Source organism: Aquarana catesbeiana, linkage group LG02, assembly GCF_042186555.1.
Source record: "Aquarana catesbeiana isolate 2022-GZ linkage group LG02, ASM4218655v1, whole genome shotgun sequence".
NCBI classification, from domain to species: Eukaryota; Metazoa; Chordata; class Amphibia; order Anura; family Ranidae; genus Aquarana; species Aquarana catesbeiana.
The window spans coordinates 236,788,288-236,807,297 of record NC_133325.1 but is presented as its reverse complement, the minus strand read 5'-3'; the positions used below and the strand labels follow the sequence as shown (position 1 = coordinate 236,807,297).

At 41.9% G+C, this 19,010-nt stretch overlaps 1 protein-coding gene across 1 annotated transcript; it reads left to right on the top strand.

Annotated features, from left to right (window-relative positions):
• Positions 1-131: 131 nt before the first annotated feature.
• On the top strand, positions 132-11,236 carry MZT1 (mitotic spindle organizing protein 1). The gene is made up of 3 exons (XM_073614254.1): positions 132-302; positions 8,137-8,282; positions 10,833-11,236. Exons 1-3 carry the CDS (start codon positions 254-256, stop codon positions 10,854-10,856), a joined length of 219 nt encoding a protein of 72 aa, XP_073470355.1. The 5' UTR covers positions 132-253; the 3' UTR covers positions 10,857-11,236.
• Positions 11,237-19,010: the final 7,774 nt, after the last annotated feature.

Below are 19,010 nucleotides of genomic sequence, written 5' to 3'. Positions count from 1 at the left end.
CGTCGCCCAATGACTGAGTATCCGCCATACAAATTCGAATGAGTCTCCGCCCCCCGTCACCATGCGAACTACTCACAACTTCCTCTTCACGGCTATTTCCGGTCGGTGGGCGTGATCTTCACGGAGCGATTGTCAACACAGATCGCATTGACCCCGCCTTTGTACTCTGATACCATTGAAAGACACCAACTGCACTCTCCGCCCTAACGTCTGCTGACAGCACTTCCGGGTCACCAGAGCTGGGGGGGTCACCATGGCCAGCGCTCCTGTTAGTGTCAGCGCTATGCGGGAGACTATGGATGGTGAGTGGGTTGTGTATGTAGGAAATGGGGCATCCAGAAAGCAGGCCCCTACTCCGCTCTAGACTTTAATGTGCACCTGTCATCTACAAAACGTGTTTACTTTCTGCTAGGTTCTATACTCTGCACCCCATCTCACCACATGCACGTTTTCTAACTCTGCCTTTCCTCCTGACAGAGGTTTTGCAGAAAAAAAACCCTTGTAAGCTTGTGTAACACATTTAGGCATCAAAAGCAATTGGGAGTATTTTATTAATTGGCCAGAATAATAAATTATTCTGGCCATTGAAATGAATTAACACTCAAGTGATAAAAGTGCGTAGTGCGTTTAGCAGCATCAATCGGTTTTTCTGCCAAAACCCTGCTGCTTCTGGACACACTGGAAACAATGCTTTTTTTTTTTGCTTTTTATGCCACTTTACTTTAGTACCGCGCTATAGCCAAAAGATGACTACAGCGCAGTACTATAGTTCTGAGAGGGGACCCACAAATCCTTCCAGAACCCCGCCTCCTGCGACGCACTCTGTGACCGCTGTGTCCTTCGGATCACAGAGTGCGCTAATCCCAATGGCCCTTTATCATGTGAACAGCTGTGTTCAGTCAGCTGGTCACATGTAAACAGAAAACCAACTTGCTGGTTGTCCACAGTCCTTTCCTCGTGTGCTGTGTCCGTGTGAGGAAAGGAGAACCGACAACTGGCAAGCCTGTCAGCACATTGTTTACACTGATAATCGGAGCACCGATCATTAGTGTCCCGATTATCGGTGCGTCCCCACCAGTGTCCCGATTATCGGTGCGTCCCCACCAGTGTCCCGATTATCGGTGCGTCCCCACCAGTGTCCCGATTATCGGTGCTCTCCCAGGAGTGTCCCGATTATCGGTGCTCTCCCAGGAGTGTCCCGATTATCGGTGCTCTCCCAGGAGTGTCCCGATTATCGGTGCTCTCCCAGGAGTGTCCCGATTATCGGTGCATCTCCTTTAGTGCCCACCAGTGTCCCGATTATCAGTGCATCCCCACCAATGTCCCGATTATCGGTGCAGAATAAAAATTACTTGTATGCAAAATTTTATAACCGAAAGAAAAATGTTTTTTATTTTTCAAAAGTTTTGGTCTTTTTTCGCTTCTATCGCACAAAACCCCCAGTGATGATTAAATGCCACCAAAAGAAAGCTCTATCTGTCTCGAAAAACAATAACCTTTTTATTTAGGTACAGTGTTGCATGACCACGCAATTGCCGTTCAATGTGTGACAGCTCTGAAAGCTGAAAATTGGTCTGGGCAGGAAGGGGGTGAAATTGTCCGGTATTGAAGTGGTTAAAAAAAAAAATAATAATAATTTTGCCCTCTGAAGATTGCATAAAACCCCCAAAACATTATACATTTTCTGACAGCAATAACAATAGCGCACCCTAGAGAATAAAATAGTGGTAGTTCAAATTTTTTATATTACATGATATTAGCGCAAAGGTCTAGCAAATGTTCAGTAAAAAAAATACAATAAAGCTGGTTTTAGGGCACACAAATGCAATCAATACCAAGTTTTTTTGGAAAATATAAAAGATAGGATTGCACCAAATAATGAGATGCTCAACATGTCAAACCTTAAAATTGCGTGCGTCTATGAAATGGCGACAAGCTTCAAGAGGTTCTAAAGCCTGAAGGTTTTTTACCTTAGTTGAAATAAACCCATCGATTTGACAGTTTAAAAAAAAAACAGTTACATTCCTGGCACATGCCAGGAAGGCAGACTGTCACATTTGCTTGTTTTCTCAACCAAACTGTCAAACCATCAAATGGCTGTTGTCATAACTGATCACATGTGCAGCATCATGGCAGTTGCAGATCAAACATGGCCTAAGATGGCAGCTTCCTTGGCCAAAAACAATAGGAGGGTTTAGTTCCGCTTTAGCCTAGGTTCACACTGATGCGATGCGGGAACCAGCGCGATTACATCGCTGGTTCCCGCATCTCTCCCGCAGGCAGTTCACACTGCCCTCTGGGAACCACTGCGTGTGTTATTACATTGTTAATTACATTGTTAATGACACCCACAGATCGCAGTGCAAATTGTGAACTCGCACAGGAATTGGATAGGTGAGAACACCCATGCGATCCGATTTCAGTGCGGGGGGGGGGGGGGGAGGTCCCTGCACTTTTTTCCTTCAAATCTAATGTGAGTTCAGGCATACAACCGTAAAGCTGAACTCACATCTCACAGACCTCTCATGTGATCGGCCCCTTGGGTGAGAATCATATGCAATGTCTGTGATCGCAGTAGTGTGAACCTGGGCTAAAGGTAAAAAAACCTTCTGCAAGCAGCTCGCCCCCCCACCCCCTTTATACTTATCCTATACTTTATACCAATCTCGATCCAGTGATGTGCACAAGAACAGTCTCTCTCTCAGCGCGAACAACTGCTCCGATAACAAACCCCATTGATATGGGGGCACTCTGTGAGGGGGAAGTGCCAGGAGCAACGGTGAAGAACCCCAGAAGAGGAAGATCAAGGCCTCTCTGTGCAAAACCATTGCACATTGCTCCTCTTGTTGAGTGCCAAGTTGCAGCGCCCTGTGTCCATTCAGACGCGGAGCCGCGGCCCGGCCCACCTCCTTTCTCTCCTCATTGGCTGACTGCCTATTTTTTACACTTGGTGTTAAAATATGTTTTGTTTTTTTTTTTTGCTAGAACATTACTTGGTACCCCAAACATTATATTTGTTTTTTCAGACACCTTAGAGAATAAAATGGCAGTCGTTGCTATACTTTGTCAAACCGTATTTGCGCAGTGGTCTTACAAATGCAATTTTTGGGGGAAAAAATACACTTTTTGAATAAATAAAGAAAACTGTAAAGTTAGCCCAATTTTGTTCTATATTGTGAAAGATAACGTTATGCGGTGTAAATTGATACCCAACATGTCATGCTTCAAAATTGCGCCCACTCGTGGAATGGAAAGAGGCTTTTACACTTAAAAATCTCCATAGGCGACGTTTACAAATCTCTACCGGTTACCAGTTTTGAGTTGCAGAGGAGGTCTTTTGCTAGAATTATTGTTCCCGCTCTAACCATTGTGGTGGTTTGAGCAACGTTTACGTTTGCGGGCGCGAATTGCGTATGCACCCCCCCCCCATGTGGCTCAATCTCATCTAAGACAGTGGTTCTAAACTGCAGTCCTTAAGTACCTCCAACGGGTTTTCAGGTTTTCCTTTACTTTGCACAGCTGCTTTAAATGCTTGCTGACCAGCCGCTGTCATTATCCCTTTCATGACTAAGCCTATTTTCGACATTTGGTGTTTACAAGTTAAAATCCGTATTTTTGGCTATAAAAGCCCTCATATATATTGCAGAGAATCTAAAGCATAAAATGGCGATTGTTGCAATATTTAATTTTAATGTCACACCGTATTTGTGAAGCAACTTTTTGGGGAAAAGGGACACTTTTTCATGAAGTTTAAAAAGACAAAACAGTAAAGTTAGCCCAATTTTTTTGTATAATTTGAAAGATGATGTTACGCCGAGTAAATAGATACCAAACATGTCACGCTTTATAATTGCACGCACTCGTGGAATGGCGACAAACCTATGGTACCTAAAAATCTCCATAGGCGACGCTTTACATTTTTTTTTACAGTTACCAGGTTAGAGATACAGAGAAGGTCTAGTGCTAGAATTATTGCTCTCACTCTGACGATCGTGGTGATACCTCACATGTGTGATTTGAACACAGTTTACATATGCGGGCGCAACTTCCGTATGCGTTTTCTTTGCTGCGCAAGCTCACGGGGGCGCTTTAAAAATGTTTTTATTTATTTTTATATTAATAAATTGTGTTTAAAAAAAAAAAAAAAAATTTGATCACTTTTATTGCTGTCGCAAGGAATGTAAACATCCTTTTGTGACAGTAATAGGTGGTGACAGGTACTCTTTATGGAGGGATCGGGGGACTAAAAGACCCCAAATCCATCCTTTGTAATTCAAAGTATTCAGATCGCCGTTTTCGGCGATTCTGAATGCTGTATATTTTTTTAAAACCGGCGTCATTGGCAGCCGAGTAAACGGGAAGTGACGTCATAACGTCGCTTCCGTGTTTACAATCAGGAGACTGGAACAAAGCCGTTTCCGGCTTTGTGCCAGTCTGTCCCTAGCCGCCGGAGCTGGTGGATTGTCGATCAGGTCTCCCGGTGGATCGGGAGGCCCGTTGAGAGCGCCGGGAGGGGGGGACAACCCCTCCTCGCTCCTCCGGTATAACAGCCGAGCGGCTTTTAACCGCATCGGTTGTTATCACTGGAAAGCCGATCGCCGGCTCTAAAAAACGGTACTGGGAGGATGCCTGCAGCTGCAGGCATCATTGAGGTATAACCCCCGAAAGCCGAGGCTGCACATCTGCGTACGCTCGGCGGAAAGGGGTTAAACTGCGGCACGATCTGTTGGCACGATCCCGTGAGCCGTCGTAGCTGTACGTCGGCTCCTTTTAAGCGGGATAGCAGGCGCGTGCCCGCTGCACTGCGGGGGGTGCTGATGCTCGTGGCCAACGGTCACGATGACCGCCGGCCACGAGCGATCGTGGGCTCGAGAGGCAGAACAGGGACGTTTGTGTGTAAACACACAAATCCCTGTTCTGTTCTGTGAGGAGAGATAGAGCGTGAGTTCCTAATAGCTAGGAACCACAATCTGTCACCCCTCTAGTCAGTCCCCTCCCCCCACAGTTAGAACACACAGTCGGGGAACACAGTTAACCCCTTGATCGCAGCCTAGTGTTAACCCCTTCCCTGCCAGTGACATTTATACAGTAATGAGTGCATTTTTATCGCACTGATCGCTGTATAATTGTCAATCGTCCCAAAAATGTGTCAAAAGTCTCCGCCATAATGTCGCAGTCACGATACAAATTGCAGATCGCCACCATTACTAGTAAAAAAAAAAGTAATAAAAATGCTATAAATCTATCCCCTATTTTGTAGACGCAATAACTTTTGCGCAAATCAATCGATATACGCTTATTGCGATTTTTATTACCAAAAATATGTAGAATACATATCGACCTAAACTGGGAAAAAAATTTGCTTTTTTAAAAAATATTGGGGATATTTATTACAGCCAAAAGTACAAAATATTGTTTTTTTTTTTTTTTTTTTATCAAAATTGTCGCTCTTTTTTTGTTTATAGCGCAAAAAGTGAAAACCGCAGAGTTGATCAAATACCACCAAAAGAAAGCTCTATTTGTGCGGAAAAAAGGATGTCAGTTCTGTTTGGGTACAGCGTCGCAGTTAAAGCGACGCAGTGCTGTATCGCAAAAAAAATGCTCTGATCATTGAGCAGCCAAATCTTCCGGGACTGAAGTGGTTAAATGACTATCAATGACATGGTATTGATAAGAGCTCTTTTATCTAAGGGAAGTTCCCAAAGCATGGCCCGTTGGGGGGCTACTTGAGGACTGAGGTTGAGAACCATTGATCTAAGACGCTGCTCAAAACACATGTGGCCCCAATGTAAAATATGGCAGGGCATGCAGAGTGGCACCATTGAACATCTTGCATCATGGTATTACTACTGCGTATGCTTATTGAGCAACATCACATCTTGCCTACGCAGTGACGTTTGTCATGGGGATGTAGTTCAGCAACTGTATGATTAACAGCATGCAATGCCAAGCTGCTGCTAACAAAGCAAACAGAATATTGTAATGCATTAAAAAGGGGATTAATTCCAGAGATAAAACAATAATTCTCCCGCTCTACAAGACTCTGGTCCAGCCGCACCTGGAGTATGCTGTCCAGTTCTGGGCACCAGTCCTCAGGAAGGATGTACTGGAAATGGAGCGAGTACAAAGAAGGGCAACAAAGCTAATAAAGGGACTGGAGAACCTTAGTTAGGTGGAAAGGATTTAATAAGACGTGTGGCCATTCACTAAGATTAGAAGAAAAGAGGTTTGACTTTTAACTACCTAGAGGGTTCTTTACTGTAAGGGCGGCAAGGATGTGGAATTCCCTTCCACAGGCGGTAGTCTCAGCGGGGAGCATCGATAGTTTCAAAAAACTATTAGATAAGCACCTGAACGACCACAACATACAGGGATATACAATGTAATACTGACATATAATCACACACATAGGTTGGACTTGTGTCTTTTTTCAACCTCACCTACTATGTAACACCGTTGTAGTGATATTAATTATGATGTAAGGCGCATGATGACATCACTCAGCATTCCCACATAACAATGCACAGCGTGCATCACCCTTTTTTACGTTGGGGGCCACATGTGTTTTGATTGGTGTCTCTTGAGGGAGGTGGAGCCACATGAAGGAAGGGGTAAATAAGAGCAGTTGGCCCTGTTATCCCTGGTTCTGAACTATTTTGTCTTACATTGACATTATTGGTGTATTCTAAAAATCAGACCCATTAGCTTTGTTATATAGAGTTTCAACAGAGTTACAATAGTAACTAGCACAGTGGGGGAGATTTATTAAAACTGGTGCACACGGTATCTGGTGAAGCTGTGCATAGTAGCCAATCAGCTTCTTCAGCTTATTCAATTAAAGGGTAAGTTCAACTTTTCAGAAAAAAATAATAAATGCACATTTTTTTTGCAGGTAAAAAAAATGTGCATTTAATATTTTTTGTTGCAGGTGCCTGTAAAGCATTGCACCAGCGATCAGCAGTCACCAAAACAGGTAACCTGTAAAAATGTTTTAACCGTCGCCTATGGAGATTTTTAAGTACCGTAGTTTGTTGCCATTCCACGAGGGTGCGTAATTTTAAAGACATGTTGGGTATCTATTTACTTAGCATAACATCATGTTTCATATTTTGCAAAAAGAAAATGGGGTATATATTGTTTGTTTGTCTTTAATTTCCTTAACCACTTACCACCTGCCATATAGCAAAATTCCGTCGACAAAGTGATTTAGTTATCCTAATTGGACATCGTATGACGTGATCAGGATAATGAGCTGGCGCAGGGGCGATTGGTGGTGTGTCAGTCTGACACGTCACAACTCTGATTTAGGTAAAGAGTCTCTGACGGTGTATAAGTATTTTTTTTTAGCAAAAACTGCCAGAAAAGGCTTGGTCTTCAGTGGTTCTAAAATGTTGGGTGGTTCTACAAGGTACCCTGGGGACAGGAGAAGACCTGGTTTTTCCAGTGCTCTTGGATGCCCCCTTATTTCTTAAAGTAGAAATGTATGCAAAACGTAGCCATCTCCACTCTATCTAAAACTAATTTGAAAATAAATAAATAAAAAAATAAACTTTGCCTTTAAGTGGTTGTAAAGGCAGAAAGTTTTTTATCTTAATGCATTTAGTGTATTAAGATAAAAAGCCTTCAGTGTGCAGCAGCCCCCCTCAGCCCCCTGAATACTTACCTGAGGCGTCTAGATCCATTGATGTTGTATGATTGTCTCGTCATCCCCGGGACTCTCCTCATTGGCCAAGACAGCAGCGCAGCGCCATTGGTTCCCGCTGCTGTCAATCAAAGTAAGTCAGCCAATGAGGAGAAAGAGGGGGGGGGCAGGCTGCGGCTCTATGTCTGAATGGACACACAGAGCTGTGACTTGGCTCGGGTGCCCTCATAGCAAGTTGTTAGTTGTGGGGGCACTCAACAGGAGAGAGGGGCCAGGAGCACCGAAGAGGGACCCGAGAGGAGGAGGATCCAGGCTGTTCTGTGCAAAACCACTGTACAGGGCGGGTAAGTATAACATGTTTGTTATTTTTAACTAAAGAAAAAAAAGACTTTAGCATCACTTTTAGTTATACTTTAGGACATTGTGCTTACAATGATACAATTGGTGTCAATGTACTAATGGAACGTTCATAACCTTTTTTCTTCTTCTGGCAGTTCTACTCGAAATCTCCAGGCTTCTGAACACAGGTTTGGATATGGAGACTCTGTCGATATGTGTAAGACTTTGTGAGCAAGGTATTAATCCAGAGGCTTTGTCTTCTGTTATAAAAGAGCTACGCAGAGCGACAGAGGCACTGAAGGCAAGTGATTATTCAGACCAGCAGTATGAGATCAGTATTATTTGTATGTCCTGATATCCATGTGAAATTATGAAAGCTGTGATGCAGTTATAATGTCTATAATTTTTCCCCTAAATTATGTCTAAGTTTCTAAGATGTGCCTTTTTAGTATACTATAGGCATTCTTTTATAGTTCAGCATTTCTCTAAACACCAGTTCTCTGTGCATAGCTTTTACTAGGCTATCTGTGTTTGACCACAGCAGCATTCATTAGTGGCTCAGACATTATGCATATAAATGAACCAGCTAATTGGCTTTACTGTGTTTTAAGCAGCAATATTTTTAAAACAAGTCCCTTCAATAATCCCTATGGAAAAGAAAGCAAATACAAATTATTCAGTCTTAGAATTTAACCATTTAAAGAGTTAGTCCACTCATTATGTAGAGTGCAGCAGGAGTATTGAGACTGGGCAGCCAGTGCCATGAATTATATGGGGAGAATTTATAGGTTTATATTGAGTAACATTTTCGGATATTTACACATCCATCTACAGCTGTCCACATAAAACATTGAGAGCCACTGTTGTCAGATTCATTCTGAAGATGCTAGTTGCCTGGCCTTATGAGTCAAAGCTAAACTCCAGGTATGATCTGTATTGCATATTTTACATCACTACATTTATAGCCATGATCTTCTGGGTCATAGTTGAGGCTCTGTGCAGCTTCTTCTCCACACACATAACACGGGGGTCACTCACAGAACACTAAGCACTGCTGATAGTCAGAGAGCATTGGGTGTTTTTTTTGGTATTTTTCCCAAAGAACACAAGTAGTTCTCAGATTGGAATAAGGTAGAGAGAAAAAGTGGTGATGTCGGATCATTTCTGGAGTTCAGTTTTAGCCCAGGTTCACACTGACAGTGAGAATGAAATCATGCGAGTTTAGCTGAACTCACACGATTTCATTCCCGCATGTCAGTCCCGACTTCGGGGACGATTTCAGAGACATCTGTGCGGGTTTCTGCACAGATATCTATTGAAATCGCACCCCAAAGTCACCAAAAGTAGTACAGAAACTACTTTTGGGAATAAGTGCAGCGTCGCACTGATTCGGACGGTGCCTTTGCCAACAATAGGCGCCAATTTGCTGCAAATCGCTGCAATGTGAACGTAGGCTTAATGACTTGGTACAAGCATGTTGTAAGTGGGTGACGGAATAGCTTCTCTCTCTCTATACTTGTTCCAGCAAAATGAATAAAGGAAGCATTTAGGTGCGGACACGACTCACAGCAGGGGTCCGGTGCGTCCCTGTTCACCGTTTCAAGGACGAATCGGCCAAAGAAATTTTTTCATAAATTCCAACCTGATATGGAGCCAAAGATGCACAGAACCCCTGTTTAATCCGCTGTGTGAACCGGCTCCATTGAAAACCGGTCACAGTCTCCTGTCATGCGAATTGCATGCGGAAAACCCACATCCAATTTGCATCAGTGTGAACCCAGCCTGCGGCTAAAGCACTAAATTTACAGACAGAGAACTAACATTCTCAAAAGAAGTAGTCTCCTGACAGGTGCTCCTTAGGTTTGGTTCCCAGCTATGTAAGGCTGCTTTCACGCCGAGGTGCTTTACAGGCGCTATAGCGCTAAAGAGCCTCTCTTGTCACTCCAGTGTGACAGCTGGGTGCTGTCACACTGGAGCGAGCGGTGCTCTAGCAGGATGCCCAAAAAAGTCCTGCAAGCTGCATCTTTGAGGTGCTGTAGGAGCGGTGTATACATCGCTCCTACAGGGCCCCTGCCCATTGCAGGGGAGCTTTGCGGGCACATTTAACCCTTTTTCGGCCGTTAGTGGGGGTTAAAGGCTCCCTGCTAACAGCTGAAAAGTGCTGCAAAAATTTTAGCGGTGCTTTACCACCAATGCACCCCAGTGTGAAAGTAGCCTATGTTGCAGTTGACACATTTTCCCGGTGCCGTTTGTGTTTTTTTTTTTTTCACGCACGTTTTTAATGCATTTTGCATTCTTGCGAGGTCTCTGTTGTCTTGCGGGAGAAACCAGCAAAAATGCATCAAAAAACGTAAGCACTGTTTTTTTTTTATTTATTTATTTATTTAATTTTTTTTTATTGCGTTTCTGCTTCTTTCTGCATTTTGCTGAAACCCAGAGCCTCTGGGCAATAGTAAACCTTTAGGCTGTCAGCAGATCGGCCTCTACATTTTTGGCACAGTGCCTAAGAATAGAGAACAACTGAGCATGTGCAGAGCAGGGTAAGACAGTGTATTACTGGATTTTACACAGTATAGAGGACTTATTTTTAATGTTTTACATAGCTATACCTGCAAAAGGGGCCAGCCTAAAAGCGATCTAAGAGGACTTCTTTTTCTGACTAAAGTTCTACTTTAATTGTTTAGAAATCCATTGGATGGCATTCAGTAACACAAGCAGAAAACCACCTTCATTAGAAAGATGGGAAGTGTTCACTTTAAATTCTGTTTACATGGCTGGTGGTAGAGGGATAACTCACTTGAGATGTAATCTTGCTGCAGAAGTGACTTTTTTTTTTTTTTTTTTTTTTCAGGCATCGGAGAGCATGGCAAATTAATCAAGAGTGGACTTGGAGTATTATGTCTTCAAATCAAGCCTGGAAATCTGTTTTTCACTGCAATACTAAACCAAATTATCAGTCCTGTATTCAGAGCTTATGAGTCCGTCGTGTTTCCTTTTGTTTGTCTTTGATATTTGAAGTATTTAAATGATGGATACCAATTTTGAATTCTACAGTCTGTGTTTTGCAAAACTTTATTATTTAAAGTTAATTGAATGCTATTGTATTATGACGCATTTTGTTTTAACCAGAATTGTGTTTCGGAAAATGGACATTCTTTTGTAAAACCTTTTTTATTTTTTATGCATCGTTTCAAAAATGTTTGTACAGCTATGCCATTATGTGTACCTTGTATTAAATACGGCGTATTTGAATTATTTTGAAATTAAAATTACTTTTATTGGTAAGCACTTCATTTTGAATTAACGCAAAGCATAGGTATCGGGAGCATATGAGCGAGTACCGATACTCACGTAAATGCTTGGTATCATTATCAGTGCATCCCTAGTGCTAAGGTTCACTGCTCGTGGATTCTGCACCTTCCACATCCATAGTAATGGAATCTTCTTCCCTTAAAAAAAAAAAAAATAAAAAATCTAATAAATTTTAATTACCACAGCACTGAGCAGATGTTTGTATGGGTTGATAAAATAAATACAAAGTGAATTTTCCGGCAGAAAAGGTCCGACGGAATAATTTCATCGGATATTCCGATCATGTGTGGGCTACATCGGACTTTTTCTTTCGAAAATTCTGACGGACCTAGAAATAGAACTTGTTTTAAATCTTTCCGACGGAATCAATTCCTATCGAGAAAACCGTTTGTCTGTATGCTATTCCGATGGACCAAAAACGACGCAAGGGCTACTATTTGCTACTGGCTTTTTAACTTCTTTTTTGTAGTCCCGTTGTATGTCACTGCGTTCTAAATGATTGGACTTTGGTGTGATCGTGTGTACGCAAGTCCGTTTCAGCGGAACTCCGTCAGAAAAACTGTCAGAGTTTATTCTGACAGAAAAAAACGGTCATGTGTACGCGGCAAAGACTCAATTCCCACAAGTGAGCAGGTTGTAGAGGCCAGGCTATCTGTCAGAGGTTCCTTCCTATTTATTGATTGTGCTCTTGTGGAGAATTTAGTTAAGAAATGGTCTACTCCTGGAACTGTAGATCCTTCTATGCCTAATAATTAAACTGCTACAACCCCGTGCAGAATGCTCATTTTTTTTTCCAAGGACTCCACAGACAAGAGACTGGAATCCTTTTTCTGCTTCATGTACTTCCTGGCTTTTTCTGCTATGGTTTTGATTTTGGCTTTGAGGCTCCATTCACACTTTTACAACTACTACAAATTGCACAACTTTGACGCAACTTTGGATGGGTGCGACTTTGAACTACTTTGAAGTCACTCTGATTTTTGCCGACCTGCTCACGTAGATATACTGCAGCAGGTCGACTCCTGTCCCCGTTTTGCCTATTACAGAGGCAGAACGGGGACCTGCCTTTGTAAACAAGGCAATTCCCCATTCTGACAGGGGACATGTCAGAGATATACTGTTCCCAGTGATCGGGAACAGTGATCTGTCATTTCCCTGGCAGCACACCCCCCCCCCTACAGTTAGAACACGCAGGGAACACAGTTAACACCTTGATCGCCCCCTAGTGTTAACCCCTTACCTGCCAGTGTCCTTTTTTCATTGATCAGTGCATTTTTTATTGCACTGATCAATGTAATAATGTCACTGGTCCCCAAAAAGTGTCATTTTGGGTCAGATTTGTCCACCACAATGTCGCAGTCCCGCTAAAAATCGGAGCCATTACTAGTAAAAACAATAAAAAAAATAAAAGTCCCTAAATCTATCCCATAGTTTGTAGATGCAATAACTTTTGTGCAAACCAAGTAATATACACCTATTGCGCTTTGGTAAGAAAAAAAAAAAAGTATGTAGAAGAATATATATCGGCCTAAACTGATGAATACATTTGTTTTTTATTTATATATAAATTTTTTTATTTTTTTTTGGATATGTATTCTAGCAAAAAGTTAAAATCTTTTTTTTTTTTTTTCAAAGTTGTTGCTCTTTGTTTATAGCATAAAAAAAAAATAATGGCTATAGCAGAGCCAATGCGCGTGGCCAGGGCTGCGGTGTCCGCCGGCCACCCGCGATCACTCCACAGAGTGCCAGAACAGGATCTCATAGTAAACAAACAGATCCCCTTTCTGTCTGGGGAGTAGAGAGATTGGCTGTTCCTAGTGATCAGGAATCTCTCTCTCTGTCTCTCTCTCTGTCTCTCTCTCTCTCTCTCTCTCTCTCTCTCTCTCTCTCTCTCTGTCTCTGTCTCTCTCTCTCTCTTCTCCCACAGTTAAAAATGCCTCCCTAGGGAACACTTAACCCCTTGATCGCCCCTAGTGTTAACCTCCCTGCCAATGTCATTTATACCGTAATCAGTGGCTATTTTTAGCTCTGATCACTGTAATAATGTCATTGGTCCCACAAAAGTGTCCGATCTGTCCCCTGCAATGTCGCAGTCCCGCTAAAAATCGCTGATCACCGCCATTACTAGTATAAAAAAAAATGCCAATGCCCCTATTTTGTAGACACTATAACTTTGGCACAAACCAATCAATATACGCCTATTGCGATATATTTTTACTTTTATTTATTTTATGTAGCAGAATACATATTGGCCTAAACTGATGAAGAAATTTTGTTTTGTTATTTTCTTTTTGGGGATATTTATTATAACAAAAACTAAAACAAATATATATTTATTTATTTTCAAAATTGTTGGTCTTTTTTTGTTTATAGCGCAAAAAATAAAACCCGCAAAGGTGATCAAATACCAGCAAAAGAAAGCTCTATTTGTGGGAAAAAAAGGATGTCAATTTTGTTTGGGTACAGCATCGTACAACCGCGCAATTGTCAGTTAAAGCGATGCAGTGCCTTATCGCAAAAAATGGCCTGGTCATTAAGGGGGTAAATCCTTCCAGGGCTGAAGTGGTTAAAGGGCGTCCATCTAACGTTATTAATTCACCATGGTTAAAATTCATGATAACATTTATAGTGTGTTCATCACATTGTGCACAAAGATTATACATCACCAAATCCATATTACATAGTAGGTGAGGTTGAAAAAAGACACAAGTCCATCAAGTCCAACCTATGTGTGTGATTATGTGTCAGTATTACATTGTATATCCCTGTATGTTGCGGTCATTCAGGTGATTATCTAATAGTTTCTTGAAGCTATCAATGCTCCCCGCTGAGACCACCGCCTGTGGAAGGGAATTCTACATCCTTGCCGCTCTTACAGTAAAGAACCCTCTACGTAGTTTAAGGTTAAACCTCTTTTCTTCTAATTGTAATGAGTGGCCACGAGTCTTATTAAACTCTCTTCTGCGAAAAAGTTTTATCCCTATTGTGGGGTCACCAGTACAGTATTTGTAAATTGAAATCATATCCCCTCTCAAGCGTCTCTTCTCCAGAGAGAATAAGTTCAGTGCTCGCTACCTTTCCTTATAACTAAGATCCTCCAGACCCTTTATCAGCTTTGTTGCCCTTCTTTGTACTCGCTCCATTTCCAGTACATCCTTCCTGAGGACTGGTGCCCAGAACTGGACAGCATACTCCAGGTGCGGCCGGACCAGAGCCTTGTAGAGTGGGAGAATTATCGTTTTATCTCTGGAGTTGATCCCCCTTTTAATGCATGCCAATATTCTGTTTACTTTGTTAGCAGCAGCTTGGCATTGCATGCCATTGCTGAGCCTATCATCTACTAGGACCCCCAGGTCCTTTTCCATCCTAGATTCCCCCAGAGGTTCTCCCCCCAGTGTATAGATTGCATTCTTATTTTTGCCACCCAAATGCATTATTTTACATTTTTCTACATTGAACGTCATTTGCCATGTAGTCGCCCACCCCATTAATTTGTTCAGGTCTTTTTGCAAGGTTTCCACATCCTGTGGAGAAGTTATTGCCCTGATTAGCTTAGTATCGACTGCAAATACAGAGATTGAACTGTTTATCCCATCCTCCAGGTCGTTTATGAACAAATTAAATAGGATTGGTCCCAGCACAGAACCCTGGGGAACCCCACTACCCACCCCTGACCATTCTGAGTACTCCCCATTTATCACCACCCTCTGAACTCGCCCTTGTATCCAGTTTTCAATCCATGTACTCACCCTATGGTCCATGCCAACAGACCTTATTTTGTACAGTAAACGTTTATGGGGAACCGTGTCAAATGCTTTTGCAAAATCCAGATACGCCACGTCTACGGGCCTTCCTTTATCTAGATGGCAACTCACCTCCTCATAGAAGGTTAATAGATTGGTTTGGCAAGAACGATTCTTCATGAATCCATGCTGATTACTGCTAATGATACCGTTCTTATTACTAAAATCTTGTATATAGTCCCTTATCATCCCCTCCAAGAGTTTACATACTATTGATGTTAGGCTAACTGGTCTGTAATTCCCAGGGATGTATTTTGGGCCCTTTTTAAATATTGGTGCTACATTGGCTTTTCTCCAATCAGCTGGTACCATTCCAGTCAGTAGACTATCTGTAAAAATTAGGAACAACGATCTGGCAATCACTTGACTGAGTTCCCTAAGTACCCTCGGATGCAAGCCATCTGGTCCCGGTGATTTATTAATGTTAAGTTTCTCAAGTCTAATTTTAATTCTGTCCTCTGTTAACCATGGAGGTGCTTCCTGTGTTATGTCCTTCCTGCAGTTTTGGTTACTGAAGCCCCCCGATTCACTCGTGAAGACTGAGGAGAAGAATAAATTCAATACCTTCGCCATATCCCCATCCTTTGTAACCAGATGTCCTTCCTCATTCTTTATGGGGCCAATATGGTCTGTCCTCCCTTTTTTACTGTTTACATACTTAAAGAATTTCTTGGGATTTTTTTTGCTCTCCTCCGCCATGTGTCTTTCATGTTCTATCTTAGCCATCCTAATTGCACCCTTACATTTCTTGTTGCATTCTTTATAAAGTCTGAATGCTGAGGATGATCCCTCAACCTTGTATTTTTGAAGGCCTTCTCCTTTGCTTTTATATGCATTTTCACATTGGAGTTAAGCCATCCAGGATTTTTGTTCGCTCTTTTAAATTTATTACCCAATGGGATACATTGGCTAATGCCCTTATTTAATATGCTCTTAAAGCAAACCCATCTCTCCTCCGTATTCTTTGTTCCTAATATTTTATCCCAATTTATGCCTTTTAGCAAGGTTTGTAGTTTAGGGAAGTTGGCTCTTTTGAAATTCAGTGTCTTTGTATTCCCTTTATGTTTCATATTTGTGTGATTTATACTGAAACTAATTGATTTTTCTATTTCAACCTCTTGTTCAATCCCAACTATACAGATCTTGGAAACTTCTAGGAAAAGATCTGGTTCCATCTGTATTAATGAAAACACGTATAAAACAATTATTATTAGTTGTATTCTAAAGTATCACACTTCATTACAATCACCAATAAGAACAATACAAAGTACAGCATTTCACAAAAGTGAGTACACTCCTCACATTTTTGTAAATATTCTATTATATCTTTTCATGTGACAACACTGAAGAAATGACACTTTGCTGCAATGTAAAGTAGTGAGTGTACAGCTTGTATAACAGTGTAAGTTTGTTGTCCCCTCAAAATAAATCAGCACACAGCCATTATTGTCTAAACAGCTTGCAACAAAAGTGAGTACACCCCTAAGTAATAATGTCCAAATTGTGCCCGATTAGACATGTTCTCTCCCTGGTGTCGTGTGACTTGTTAGTGTTACAAGGTCTCAGGTGTGAATGGGGAGCAGGTGTGTTAAATTTGGTGTTATCGCTCTCACTCTCATACTGGTCACTGGAAGTTCAAAATGGCACCTCATGGCAAAGAACTCTCTGAGGATCTAAAAAAAAGAATTGTTGCTCTACTTAAAGATGGCCTAGGATGTAAGAAGTTTGCCAAGACCCTGAAACTGAGCTGCAGCACGGTGGCCAAGACCATACAGTGGTTTAACAGGACAGTCCTCACCATGGTCGATCCAAAAAGTTGAGTGCACATGCTCCACGTCATCCAGAGATTGTCCTTGGGAAATAGATGTATGAGCGCTGCCACCATTGCTGCAGAGGTTGAAGGGGTGGGGGTTAGCCTGTCAGTGCTCAGACCATACACCGCACACTGCATTATTTGGTCTGCATGGCTGTTGTCCCAGAAGGAAGCCTCTTCTAAAGATGATGCACAAGAAAGCCCGCAAACAGTTTGCTGAAGACAAGCAGACTAAAGACATGGATTACTGGAATCATGTCCTGTGGTCTGCTGAAACCAAGATAAATGTGTGTGGTTCAGATGGTGTCAAGTGTGTGTGGCGGAAACCAGGTGAGGAGTACAAAGACAAGTGTATCTTGCCTACAGTCAAGCATGGTGGTGGGAGTGTCATGCTCTGAACCATGAATACCAACATTTACTGTGACATACTGAAGCAGAGCATGATCCCCTCCCTTCGGAGACTGGGCTGCAGGGCAGTATTCCAACATGATAACGACCTCTAACACACCTCCAAGACGACCACTGCCTTGTTAAAGAAACTGAGGGTAAAGGTGATAGACTGTCCAAGCATGTCTCCAGACCTAAACCCTGTTGAGCATCTGAGGAGCATCCTCAAACGGAATGTGGAGGAGCACAAGGTCTCTAACATCCACCAGCTCCGTGATGTGGTCATGGAGGAGTGGAAGAGGACTCCAGTAACAACCTTTGAAGCTCTGGTGATCTCCATGCCCAAGAGGGTTAAGGCAGTGCTGGAAAATAATGGTGGCCACACAAAATATTGGCACTTTGGGCCCAATTTGAAAAATTTCACGTATGCCCTGTACACACGACCGCTTTTCCCGTCGGAATAAACTCTGAAGGTTTTTCTAACGGAGTTCCGTCGGAATTCCGCTCAAGCTGTCTTGCATACACACAGTCACACCAAATTCCGACCGACCAGAACGCGTTGACGTACAACACGTACGACGGGGCTAGAAAACAGAAGTTCAATAGCCAGTAGCCAATAGGTTCCATCTCCTACTTGCTTCACAGCATGCGTCGTTTTTGGTACATCGGAACAGCATACAGACAATCGGTTTGATGTTCGGGTCGAGCATGAGTTCCCCGTTCGCCGAAAATCGAACATTATGGGGCGTGCATGGGAAATTCGAGCGCCCCCGGAACACCCCATAATGCACTGTGAGATCGCAGTGCATTGCTGTATGATGATTGGCCAAAGCATGCACCTGACCTGCATGCTTTGGCCCATACCAGCTCCCTCTGCTAAGAGAGCCATAAAGGCAGGATGGGACTAAGTCCACGCCCCACACTATATAAGGCTGCCTGCACGGCAGACATAGCTTGATTTAGATTAAGCAGGCAGGTTATTCAGTTAGTGGCAGTGTATTTAATATATATATATACAGTCAGTCTAATATATATATATATATATATATATATATATATATATATATATATATATATACTCTGCATTCAGTCAGTGTAGCCTAGAGATCTACATTTTACAGTGCATTCCGTGGTGTACTATTTCTAATCTACTTCAGGCAGTGTATTTGATATATATATACAGTCAGTCTAGTATATATATATATATATATATATATATATACACTCTGCATCCAGTCAGTGTAGCCTAGAGATCTACATTTTACAGTGCATTCCGTGGTGTACTATTTCTAATCTACTTCAGGCAGTGTATTTGATATATATATACAGTCAGTCTAGTATATATATATATATATATATATATATATATATATATATATATATATATATATTAGTATATATATATATACTCTGCATCCAGTCAGTGTAACCTAGATCTACAGTCTACAGTGCATTCCTCGTGTACTATTTCTAATCTACTTCAGGCGGTGTATTTGATATATATATACCGAAAGTCTTATATATATATATATATATATATATATATATATATATATATATATACACACTCTGCAGCATCCAGTGTAGTGTATATCTACAGTGCAACCGTAGTGCAGTTGCTACTACATTTCTGGGCTGTACACAGTACACAATACAGTGCAACCATAGTGCAGTTGCTACTACTTTTCTGGTGGTGTACACATTAAACAATACA

Excerpts from the sequence above, each read along its gene's own strand:
- MZT1 (XM_073614254.1), top strand. The coding sequence starts at position 254 with ATGGCCAGCGCTCCTGTTAGTGTCAGCGCTATGCGGGAGACTATGGAT. Across the intron at positions 303-8,136 it reads TATGCGGGAGACTATGGATG|TTCTACTCGAAATCTCCAGG; the intron begins GTGAGTGGGTTG and ends TTCTTCTGGCAG. Across the intron at positions 8,283-10,832 it reads GAGCGACAGAGGCACTGAAG|GCATCGGAGAGCATGGCAAA; the intron begins GCAAGTGATTAT and ends TTTTTTTTTCAG.